At 38.9% G+C, this 12,875-nt stretch overlaps 1 protein-coding gene across 1 annotated transcript in view; it reads left to right on the top strand.

The window, feature by feature from the left end:
- LAMA4 (laminin subunit alpha 4) overlaps nucleotides 1-12,875 on the top strand; it is a 138,910-nt gene that overhangs the window by 57,071 nt on the left and 68,964 nt on the right. The window contains exons 5-8 of the mRNA XM_006123223.4: nucleotides 4,248-4,462; nucleotides 9,491-9,577; nucleotides 11,597-11,748; nucleotides 11,939-12,049. Coding sequence (XP_006123285.2) covers nucleotides 4,248-4,462; nucleotides 9,491-9,577; nucleotides 11,597-11,748; nucleotides 11,939-12,049 — 565 coding nt within the window. The remainder of the gene's footprint in view (nucleotides 1-4,247; nucleotides 4,463-9,490; nucleotides 9,578-11,596; nucleotides 11,749-11,938; nucleotides 12,050-12,875) is intronic.

Below are 12,875 nucleotides of genomic sequence, written 5' to 3'. Positions count from 1 at the left end.
GAAGAAAGCAGTCAATCTAAGACAGTGAGGGCAAGTTGGTTAAGTGATTATTACTGGATTTTTTTCTCACCTCTTAAATCCAGTCAATGTCAGAAGTAATTAAAACTCTGCCTTCTGATGGCTGTATATGGGGCCTAGATTAAATGAGTTTGTGGTCATTGTCCTCCTCTTAGAGCACCTTCTCCTGAGCATTAACTAGTATTCTTCATTGATAATCTCAGTGATTCAGTTGGCATTCAGAATGTGCTCTCTCCCCAGTAGCTTTTGGAGGAGTGCCCCCACCACATGGCCCTAGGAGTGAAGGAATCCGTTACTCGCTCTCCCTTAGTGACTCCAGGACCAGAGGAGTTCTGTGTCTCCACCTATTATTTGGGGATCCCAAATCCTGTTTCTGCCTCTTGTGCATACTCCTACTCTCTCTAGAGACTACGTCTATACTGCAACACTATTTCAAAATAACTAGCGCTATTCTGAAATAACTTGGTCCGCATCTATACAGCAGGCAGTTATTTCAAAATAGTGTCAAAATAATGTCAAGCTATTGTTGCTCAATTTCCGTAGCTTAAGTTAAGCCCTGCAGGGTAGACACACCCTCTCATAGGAGATCCTTCATGCTGATGAGGGATACATCTCCAGGGCAGAGTTATTCTGTTTGAACTCTGTAGGCTGTGCAGACATGAAGACCAATAAAGGTTGACAATCTGGCACTTTACAGTTTTTTATTCTAAATTACCACAAAATTACATGTAAATGTCATGCCTGCCCTTGAGATGGTGTACAGTAGTGACAGAGCACAAAGATTTCCATTGCCCTTATGTGAGGCCCCCGTTACAGCCCCTGTGCTCTAAGGTGCACAACGGCTAATCCCTGCCTATTTTCCTGCTCTCTTGGGACTGCCCAGAATCTCCAAAGGGATGAGATAGAATCAGGCCATGTTCCACCCCTCTGTACAGGCCTAAGGAATGTGACTGGTACTTCAGGGTAATAAGCTGCAGGATATCCAGGGATGTAACAGCATGTGTGCTCCTGCAGCACACTGGGAGGCAAGCTGCCTCATTTCTCTGGCTTCTGTGTAAGAGGTTTTTGTGTTCTGCTTGGGAGGCTTGGCACAGAACTGCCTGACTTATTCTTCAGTTGCCAAAATGTAGTTTTGGGAAACCAGGGAGGATTTTGCTAGGAATTGTGAAAATGACCTCTCAGTCCCCACGTGTAAAGTTGTGAGTGAGTGAAATCCTTTGGTTCGTTGCTTTAAAAAAATGTGTTAAGGCAGTAACAAATGAAATCCAGTTTTTGTTATGTTCTAATTATTACAAGTTTCTCTGTAGAAAATGTGCCTTGGCAGCCATGGTAGACAGAGAGGAAAGGTTCCATTGGCGCTGTCCGTAGATGGGAAGTTAACATCTTATCTGCCAATAATCACAGGAAATAAAAATGCCTGGCGAGTAAAAAAGAAAGACTTTAACTTCATTATTTCAACAATGAAAGGTTGAAAAATCACATGTAAATGAAAATATTTATAGTTATCAGTGAAGAGTCATTTATCGGAACGTGGAAGAAATGGAGAGAGCCTTTTCTGTACGGCTTTTCTTGGGACATAAAGTAAGGAGGTGGTGCAGTGTGTTTCTGCCCAAGTTTCGTTGCTTTTCTCATTCAGTGCCAACCATTCAGAGGAGTTGAATGCAATCCACATCTGTGTTATGTGGCATGAGGAAGTGAAAGTGAGACTTGCGTATTTTCAACTCTGAAAGTTTCTGTCTGGTTTAGACAGCTACTCCTGCTGATAAGCTATGGCTAATAGAAATGAGGCAGACTAGACTTTAAAGAAACAGCAGTTACCTTTTAACATGCCCACAGACACACCTGTGGGGATGAGACTGCATACCTTACACATTTCTGTCATGTGCAAAGCTGAACTTCAACTGAAAGATATATTTCAAAGAAGAAAAACTGAGCACCTCAACTTCATTATCGCAAACATCCCGTGGGCTAGATGTCTCAAGGGCTTGGTAATGGCATACAAGGTCTTTTACCTGGAGGCCATTAATTCAAATTTAGCTCAGATAAGCAGTGCCCGAGTGTTATTTCCATTGGAGTATTATTCATTGTTTTTTATGAAATGATTTGATAGTCACAAAATAGTTGGTGACTAGATGAAAAACGTCTAAATAGATCATGGGTGGGCAATAAGCAGCCTGAAGGTCAGCTGTAGTTCACTAGGGTTAGCTCCAGGCAGAACACCGGCTGTCTACACTGGCCGCTTGAATTTGCGCACGAGCACTGACTTTGTAATGTACAAAATCAGTGCTTCTTGCGCAAATACTTTCACGCTCCCGCTCGGGAAAAAGCCCTCTTGTGCAAGAATACTTGCTCAAGAGGGCCAGTGTAGACAGGGAAGAATTGTTTTGCGCAAAAAAGACCCGATGGCTAAAATGGCGATCGGGGATTTCTTGCGCAAAATTGCGTCTAGACTGGCCACGGATGCTTTTGCACAAAAGCACTTTTTGCGCAAAAGCATCCTTGCCAATCTAGACGCTCCTTTGCAGAAATACTTTAACGGAAAAACTTTTCCGTTAAAAGTATTTCCGCAAAATCATGCCAGTCTAGACGAAGCCCAGATGTTTTATTTACTGAGCATCCACAGGTACAGCTGCTTGCAATTCCCATTAGCCATGGTTCTCAATTACCAGCTGTGCTAGCTGTGGGAAGCATGAGCTGCTTGGTCATGATTTTTTAGATGAATTTTTTTTTTTTTTTTTTGAAAAAATGTGAAAATACAAAAAAAAATCAGAGAGATCTATTAAGGGTCAGAAAAGTGAGATGAAATGTTTCCTGTTCATATTTCAAATGTCAGAATGTTGTTGACATTTGAGAAATGTTGACTAGCTCCTCTAGTTGGTAGTAGCTGAGGGTGTGAAAAGCCTTTAAAAGATTTTCTACATTACTAGATAGTGGAATTCCTATCTTTACCAATGGAATGCCTGTGCTCCACTAAGCACATTGAACGGAAAGGGTAATGACATGGCAAAATTCCCTTAGGAAACAGTTATGAACACTCTTGATGCACAGAAATGGCACAAGTGAAATTCTGTCTGTAACTCCTAGAGTGGAACACAAACTTTTCACTCCAAACTTGGGTCCATGTGTGTGAGATACTATGGGTCTAATTCTTCTCTGACACCAGTGTAAACTAGGAGTATCTCCATGGAAAACAGTGGAGCTACACTGATCATAATGACAGAAGAATCAGGCTGTATATTCTTATAACCAAACTCTAATTGCTGGCATGGTGACATATAACCATGGAGCATAGCTTTATTATTTATCTCTGGGTCACAAAATGACAAACCATTTTTCTTATTATCAGATTATTCTGTTAGTTCATGTCCATGGACATGCACTTTACTGCAAAAGGCAATTAATTCAGGCAGCCAAATAATTTAAAGTCAAGTTGAATTATATAGAAATACTTTTCATTTTCTTGATTGTGGGAGTTTAGGATGTGAATATAGTCAATGGACTGATGAGGAAGCTCAAGCGAATCAGAACGACTTTCTTCTTTCACACACAAAAAAATGTAGAGAGAGGCCAAAACCAGAACTATCTACTCAGATCTTCCAAGTTTTTAGCATATTGATCAAATAAAACGTGGATTTGACTAACATGTATTTTAGATTTTATTGAAATCTGACTGTGGTATTGCAAAACTCCAAGTACCCCATCTCAGAGATTAGCAAATGCCAAACTATTTTACAGAGGCTCTTTTTGCTATGAACTTAGATATAAGATAAAATTGACTTTGAATCTGGACTTCCCCTGTTGTTTTTGCCACATGAAAGCTGATCTTCTCTGCTAGTCTAATATATTACACAAGTTAGTTTATGAAGTTCAAAATAAACACCAGAACTTCTGAGTGACTTTCTTCCAAAATAGTTTTGTGATGCATTCAAAAATCACTCTGCATCAAAAGATTTTCACTGCTAAAGAAAGACACACAAAAATGAACTGATGTCATCAAGACCTAGACGTGTTCTGGATGCAGTACGTTACTCAATACCACAGAGCTATAAATCCCTTGATCGGTTTAGATTTAGATTATGAAACAATGTCTGCCAAAATTTAAGTTTTGTTCCCTAGTAGTTGCAGAATGTCAGCATGAATTTTTGGTGGCCTGATAAGGACAGAAAAATGACACTGTGGTGGGGAATGTCATTGTTATTAATCATCTTTGGGCTTGGATTTCTTCTCAGGTGTGCTCCAGGTTACTATGGAAACCCTATACTGATTGGGAGCACTTGTAAAAAATGTGACTGCAGTGGAAACTCAGATCCCAACCTAATCTTTGAGGATTGTGATGAAGTGACAGGCCAGTGCCGCAACTGCTTACGGAATACCACAGGGTTCAAGTGTGAACAGTGTGCTCCTGGCTATTATGGAGATGCCAAAATAGCTAAAAACTGTACAGGTATTGTATCATGTGAGTCATATATGCTATTGTGTAGTTAAAGTATAGTACAGTACAGCTATAGTGCTTCACTCCTGTCTCATTGCTAATTTCATCCACTAAAAAGATCAGCAATTCTATAAATGTCATTAAATTCTATTAAAATGTCATTGTAGGTTTCAGAGTTACATGTCAAATGAGATTAATGAGCATGTAGTTAATTTATACTTGTCAAATCTTTGATTCAAGCTATTTGTACACTGAGGGTGTGTCTAGACTACTGAGTTTTTTTTAAAAAAGTAGCCTTTTTAAAAAAAAAAAAAAAAAAAACATCACCTGCACCTAGACTGCCAGTCACATTATTTTGAAATTAAATCAAAAGAATGTGGCAGTTTTTTCAATATTGGTAAACCTACTTTTACCAGGAAGAACATCTTTTTTCAAAAGAGCTCTTTCCAAAAAAGGCGTTCTTGAACGCAAACAGGGCTTTTTCGAAAGAGAGTGTCCAGATTGCCTGGGTGTTCTCTTTCAAAAAAGCGGATCGCTTTTTTGAAACCCTTGTGGCTGTCTAGACAATCTCTTTTGAAAGAGGCTTGTAGTCTAGACGTACCCTTGAGGAAGACAATTCTCTGATTACATTTAGGTTTTCTTTACAACTATAAGGGCTAGTAATCGCTTAAATTTTGCAGAATATGAATAGATTATATAAGCTACATGGATGTATCAAGAAAAGGACGGGTGCTTGAGACCTCTGGTGTAACATATATAGACAGATGAACACTGTAAAAATATAGATTACAGTACTACATATCAAACTATCGCTCATTGCTCACTGTAACTTTTGTCACTGTAGTATAGTCTTAGTTATAGTTATTTTCACCTAAGTGGCTAGTCATAATTCAGGGCTTTCTAAATTGTTCAAGCCAGGAGTGGAAATTGAGAATTTATTTTGGTGTTTTCTTTAGTGCAATCTTGTTTATTTACAAGGAATACACAAAGTCCTGCTTCTTCCAATGGAGGAAGAAGCAAAAAGATTAAAAATGGAGTCGATTCTTAACACACAGGCCCAAGCTGACACAGAATTTCTTTCATGGCTTCTCCAAGAGCACCACCGCATGATTATAGACTGCTGTTTAGCTTTCTTGTTCTACCTCGGAGTCTCTCTCCTTCTTGTTTGCACCCCTACTTGTCTTGTCCACACCCAATCACTCACCAATCCACCCACTTGGTCAGAATATAGCCAGTGGAACCCTCTCCACACTTCTGGCTAGACCCCCCTGGCTCCTTTTAAGTGTTAATCCTTAACTATTTCTTACAGGTATCTTGACAGAAGGGTGCATTGAACTCAATCAATAAAAAGGTTTTACCCAACTCACAACAATAGAAACTCATTGCTGCTAAATACATTTCATTTATACTAGACAAGTAACTCAACATGTATGCATTTGTTGTGCACCACACTTAAGACCCAAGTATAATTACATTTCTTCTCTGTTCGACAGAGGTTGGAAGTCTCATGGATGTGACCCTCTCAGCCTATAAGAAAGTGGCCAACTAGTTGTTACACTGATTCTGAACAATGTCTGTAATAGCAGCCAGTGTACTGAAGTCTTGGAATAGGCTTCTGTTATGAAACTAAAAAAAAAAATAGTCTGGTAGCACTTTAAAGACTAAATCTTTAAAGACTAAGATTATTTATTGTTTTTAAGTTTTTCCTGTTACAGACTAACTCAGCTACCCCTCTGAAGGTTGTGAAACTAGTTATACACATGACTATCTTATGTAAATACCATGTTGTTCTTACTTTTAGCCTCACCTCCCATTCCTATGTCTTCCTACAGTTGGTTAAACTCACCTGTTGTGTCTTTAAAATTAGACTGTATACTCTTTCTACTGGGAAACATGCCTTTTTATGTCTATCTTGCACCGTGCACAATGGGGCCACATAAAATTGATGCCGCTATCATTAAACAGCCAGTAACTGTTTCTGTGACAATAGGATTCTTTTTAGTGGACTGGCTACATTCCAACTCATGTGCCTACCAAGATTTCCCCTGCATATTCAGACTGATAATTTATTCTTCAGTTTACACTCTAAGCACTATTGTGTAACCTTCTTGGTTCAAGAGAAGCTACAATGTTTCCATACCTCAGATGAAAGCAAGTTTGGTGTTAGGTACCATGATTAGCACAAGCCAGAAAAAGGTGACAATTTGGGAGGAGGAGAAATGTCCCAAATGTGGATGACAATTTTTTTAAAAAAACTATCGGAATTTTGTGGGAGGATAATTTGTATAAAAGTCATTTCAAGAAAATCAAAATGGAATTTTGAAGCTTGCTGCCAGCTGCCCTCCTCCCTGGGCAGTGGCCTCCTGGGGTTGTCTGGTCCTTCCTTACCCAAACTACAGTCTCCCTTTGCTGCCCAGGGAGTCAAGAGAGCTAAGTGTTGGCAGGAAATCAAACAAGCAGACAGGCCTGGTTTCCATCCAAAGTTCTGATGGAATTATACATTCCTGCAGAACATTTCAGCTATGTAGAATCAGTGTTTTCCAAAGGAGAAGAGTTGTATCAGGACATTTTTGATCAGCTCTAAAAATGACAATTCTGGAGGGAGGGTGAAATTCACCCTTTTGTGGAGAGGTTATAACAAGCCTGAACTTTATTTAAATATTTAAAGTGTTAAAATGGGGCTTAAACAGGATTTCATGAGGTGCAGACCTTCTGCTAGCCTTCTGCACATAAATGATTTGAATGCAGAGTCTGTCCAGTGTAAATCAGTTAGGTTTTCTACTAAATGGTTCATCCTGTGAGACAAGTTCTTCTTGCAGTATTTGAGGCTTCTTTAAGACTAAGAAGAAAATTAAGAATGGTGCACTATTTTCCCCCAAATCTCAAGAAAAATTCAGATTCCTTTTGTGGAAAGTTTGAGTCACATCTTATTTATTCTGAATCTGTTTAATGTATTGTGACAAGGTCAGGCGATAGGACTACTACAGAGTGGGAAAAAGGCCGTCCAAAAAGAGTAAAAGTCCTGCTAAGTAAGGGTAGAGGGCTGCAGGGCAATTAGGAGTAGCTGGCCGGGAGCTGGTCCAGACAGATTGGGGCCAGCTGACTCCATTTCAGGCCTGCTGGAGTCCTTTAAAAGCCAGCCCAGTTAGAAGGTGGGAGGGAGAATAGAATAGAATAGAAAACAAGAGTATGAGACTAAGAGATAGCAATTCTAGAGCTAGAAACAACAGGGGAAGGATGGCTGGGCTGGGCTGGGCTGGGCTGGGCTGGGCTCGACTCGACTCGACTCGACTCGACTCTGCTCCCTGTCCTAGAAACCAGCTGCAAGTCTCAAACCCCTGGCAAAGGGGGAAGGTTGCTGCCCAAACACTGACCATGGAAAGAGGGGCCCTTGCCTCAGCATATTCTAGGTTACAAACATTCACCTTACAGCTGAATAAATCCTGATTTTGGAATGTTCCTTTTGGAGAGATTTACAGCTCTAATTTTATCTTAACTGCTGTTAAAAATTGTAATATGACATATTTCACTAACAGGAGTATGCTGCCTGAAAGAAGGGCTGTACAAACATTTAGACAGGCAATCCATAAATGGTTTATATGCTGCATATAAACTCTTACTTAAATTAATCTGAAAATTACTGCTCCAAATCAAAATACTCATATTATATTCCTTGGAGTCTGCAAGGTGGGTTGGATTTTTATTTGTAAGCTTTAGGGGAAAATATTGCGTATGAAAAAGGACATATAACTTACTTGAAATGGAAAAAATATGAAAGAAAATAGGCAGTTGAATAAACTTAGAGCACACATGCATGACATATACATAAATCACTACAAATCATTCATAGAAAAAAAATTAGAGACATTATAGAAAAGAGAAATACACAGAAAATTGTGAGACAGAATGTGTGAATCAGTAGAGAGAGGCAATAGCAACATGGTGTATCCATGCAAGATAGTGTTTTTGATATAAAAGGAAAAAGTCTGCCGTAATCTATAAATGTTTTCATCTGCTTTTCAACACATCCATTAGCCATGTGTCATTATCCACTGCAAAGCAGTAAACACATTGTCCTCAGAGATTGTTAGTAGTTGAATTTTTAGATATATGAGCTGAAAGGTTTGATGCTCATTAACAATGCAACATTTACTGAATAACTGGATGAAAAGTAACCAACCAATGGTGCTTTTGAAATTAATTTGTTACAACCCTTTGAGTCACAAATTAAGTTTGAGCTAAAAAGAAATTGCAGATTTGTTTCTGGATCACTAATCTACACTCTACTGTTTTATTACATGATGGACTGCTAAGTAATCTTCTGAATAGTCTTGATCCCGTGACAGAAGTAGAGAAGACATTGATCCTTGAGATACCATTATTTTATTATAGAGAGGGTTGCTGTTACATGATAGATCTTAAGCCTGGGCTTCTCTAATGCTAAAAAAAAAAGTCCAAGTAATGTAGATCCACTAGCTGGCCAGAAACTCAAATGTACCTAGGTTATAGAAAATCTCACTGTGTCTGTAGCTCTCTAACAGTTACAGCCAAGGACAGAATGGGCCAAATTCTAATCTCACATTAGTATAAAAGCAGAATAACTCCAGTGTTGCTAATAAAGTGACTCAGAAGTTTTACTGCCGTAAGTAAAATCAAAATATGGTCTATCATATTCACTGCTAGGCATAGTCCACAAAAATCTTCCTCAACTTCTTGAATAGTCATAGTAGGGTGTAAATAGGAGGATTATGTAGATCACAGCAAGCAGCATATGGGCTACAGTGAAATAGAACTAGACCCTCGCAGGGTCCTAGAGCCTTAGCTACAGCCCAAGCCTAAATGTCTACACAGCAGTGCAACAGCCCCTTAGCCCATGCCTCGTGAGCCTGAGTCAGATTGCACAGGGCACCTATGGATTTTTAATTGCAGGTTAGACATACGCCAAGTGCTATTGTAATAGCAACAGTAATTTAGTAATTGGAGGAGTAAGGGTGGCACACTTTGAAAATGACTCTAAAAACCTCTTTTTTTCCCCCACAGAGTGCAATTGCAGAGGGGAACCTTGTGACAGTCGAACTGGAGAATGTCTAGCAGAGGGCCCTACTGGCACAGACTGCCCAACAATCAGTAAGAATAACTGCAAGGCAGCCAATAAAAACAATGGAATAACCTTGCTGCGTTTGGTAGCCTGCAAATACATGTTAAGATTTGATCCTGCAAGATGCTGAGCACTCTGGCTAGGAGCCAACAAAACGTGCCCATACTTAGCTTCATGGGTGTGTGGTGCCCAGTGCTTAAAGTTAAACACAGTCTTAATTGTTTTGCTGGACTGAGGGAGCTTGCTCAGCACCCCACAAGACTGAGCCCTTAGAGAACCTGAAGTACTATGAATGACTTGGTAGACTTTTTCTGTGAGCTCTCAGGCATCATGTCTTAGCCCAGGTCTACACTAGGGGGCAATATCAAACTAAGACACGCAATTACTTAGTTCAAATTACTGGGTGTTCCCACTGCAGGGGGTCAGTGGGAGAAATTCTCTCGTTGATAGGGTTGCCAGGTGGTTTCAACAAAAATACCAGACATACTTGACATTATATCACTATCTACATTACATCTTATTTAGAAAATACCGGACATTTATATTTTCTCATTTATATTTTCTCAATTTGTTTCCCAAACAGAAAGCTCAAATACTGGACTGTCTGGTTCAAAATTAAACACCTGGCAACCCTACTCGTCAGCAGTCAATTTACAGAGGTTTTTCTAGACTTGCTAAATTGAAACCCAGTAAAAGTAGAGAGGCCTTATACTCAAGGCCAGTGTTCGCTGTAAGCTGTGAACTTGTGTGGCTGCTCAGAAGAGATTCAAACGCTGTCCAGCAGTGTTGCAGAATGCCCACATCTAGGTTTTGTTTCTACCGGTGATGCACATTAGCACATGCCTTGGGGCACATAAAAATGTATTCTGCACATGAATGGAAAAGACTGGAGGGAATATTTCTCAGGGCACTACTTAAAAATAAATTCACTGGCCCAGTTCCTCAGAGATAGTGTGGTACATAACATTTATTTGAAATCAGTGGGAATTAGATGCCTAAATACTTTTGAGAATATGGACCACTAACTCTAAAAGTTAACTCCTGACAACCTAGGAAATGTCAATCTTTTGGTTCCAGCAGCAATATTTCCTCAGCTGCCTTGAACATCAATTCCTATTTTCTGCTTCAATGTATGTCAGTATATAACATACTGTTGCAGGTCTTCACTGCAACATCGGTATCTATCAAGAGATACCGCACAGAAGTTTCTGAGATATTACAAGTATCTTGTATTCAAAATGCAGGGGAACACTCTGGTGTCTCCAGTACCTGAGTGTTGTCACTGAGATTAAATGCTGATTTTGTAAATGGCAGTAGAATGTTTTCTGTTGTATACAAAATGTGTAAGACAACCAAGAAAAAATTGCTGTTGGAACCTACATTTTATATTTCCTGACTTTGTAATTTTTAACAATGTAACATTGATAAGCCATTCATCAGAGGTTCTTAGCAGTTAGTAATGATGTAAATTTAATTAGAAAGTGTATAGTATTGCCTAGACCTTGCAGTCTGAATAATCCTGGATAACCATAATTTGGATATACTAGCTCTGTGCCTTTAAGAATTGACTTCCTAGCTGAAATGTCCATTAAGTTCAGCTTCTATAGATGACTGCCAGGCATTGAACAAAGACTAGTATAACTGCAAGTATTAATAAATGCATATTTCTGTGTTGTAACAGTTGTGAGAACTCACTTTTTGGCCCTGATTTCTTGTTTTGTGGGTCAGAAGCATGCTGAGTCCCCATGGAATAGCCAGGAAATGCCTCTCCTTACCCCTCCCACTGGTTACCAAGCAGCCTTGACAGACTCCCAAACTAGTTCCATCTGGCCATCCTCAGCTGGAAGTGTGGTGGTTAAACTGTGGGATCTTGAAAGTAGGTGGATTAAAATAAAGAAAAATGGGTTTCCTAAGGGCTCCATTAACAATTAAGAGAAAAATCTTCTGTGGCGCACAGGGCATAAAGTAAACTTTCAGAAGAAGAATGTTTTCCATTTAACTGGCACCGCATATAAAAGAAAAATGACCATATCTTATTTTATTGTCAGGATGTGATAAATGCATTTGGGATTTGACTGATGACATCCAATTAGCGATTCTCTCTATTGATGAAAGCAAATCAATTTTTCTAAGTATTTCCAGCGGTGTTGCTGCTCACAGACATTTGAATGAACTCAACTCCACTGTTTCCCACCTCAAGGTACAGATTACCCTACATGGATGAGCTTCATTTTTTAGTTTAATATTAACCTACAAATTACTGCTTCCTTCGTAAGCATTTCAAACCCTATTCCGCATAGTTGAATTCCTGTGCTGCTCATACCATATTTGAAATATGTTTTCAGCCTTATTGAATTAACACTGATTTTTAAAAATCTCTTTTCATACAGATGAAACTGTCAGAAAAAGAAAATTATTCTCTGTTTAGGAAGAACCAGATCGATAATGCTAAGACTGACTTGAACAATCTCCTCTTAGATATAGAGATTCTTGAAGAACAGGTTTGTCTACAATGTCCATTATGAACTTCTGATGGAATAATATATGGCAAAGGGGTTTTAAGGAAGTGAAAATGGAAATGACTTCTCAAGTCTGTTTTCCTGGAAAAAAATAGGATATAGGGCCTGATCCAAAGCACATTGAAGTTAATAGGAATCATTCCACTGGCTTCAGAAAACTTTCTGTCTAGCTCATAATCCTTCACATATTGCCAATAGTCCCTCTCAGAGGCCACATTTATTTAAGTGGTACTACGTTTGATCTGAGGTAGACATGCTGAATTACCATTTCAAATTCTGCTTTATAATTGAGCAAAGTAATCAAGATTAAAGTAATTCCGGTGTACTTTTAGAATGTTTGAATTGTATGTATTTTGCATAGATGCTCTCATAAAATTTAAATTAACATTGATTAGATACTTCAAAACATGTTTCAAAATTGCCAGTTAAAAATGGTTTCTCAGGTACCTGCTGAGAAAGACACTCAAGATACATTTTGACACAATTATAATCATCCATTTTATCTATGGTCAATTGCAAGACCATAAAATTTGTGTGGCATGCCTTCACTTCATGGGATGCATTCACTTCAGCACTAGCATCCCCTAAGAGAGCAGCTGGGGCTAAAAACAATTCATCTTTTTAAAAAAATATTCAGATATCCTTCATAATTTGAGTGATATCAAGCCAGGAATCACTATATTTCACCAAGAGCAGAATACAATTAGACTTTCTGGAACAGCTACAGCATTTGTGGTTCACACCACAAGTTTGTCGGACATATAAAATATTACACGTGAAATTAAAACTCAAGCACAGAACTAAACAG

Source organism: Pelodiscus sinensis, chromosome 3 (genome assembly GCF_049634645.1).
Source record: "Pelodiscus sinensis isolate JC-2024 chromosome 3, ASM4963464v1, whole genome shotgun sequence".
NCBI lineage: Eukaryota > Metazoa > Chordata > Testudines > Trionychidae > Pelodiscus > Pelodiscus sinensis.
This window is presented reverse-complemented; position numbering and strand designations above follow the sequence as displayed.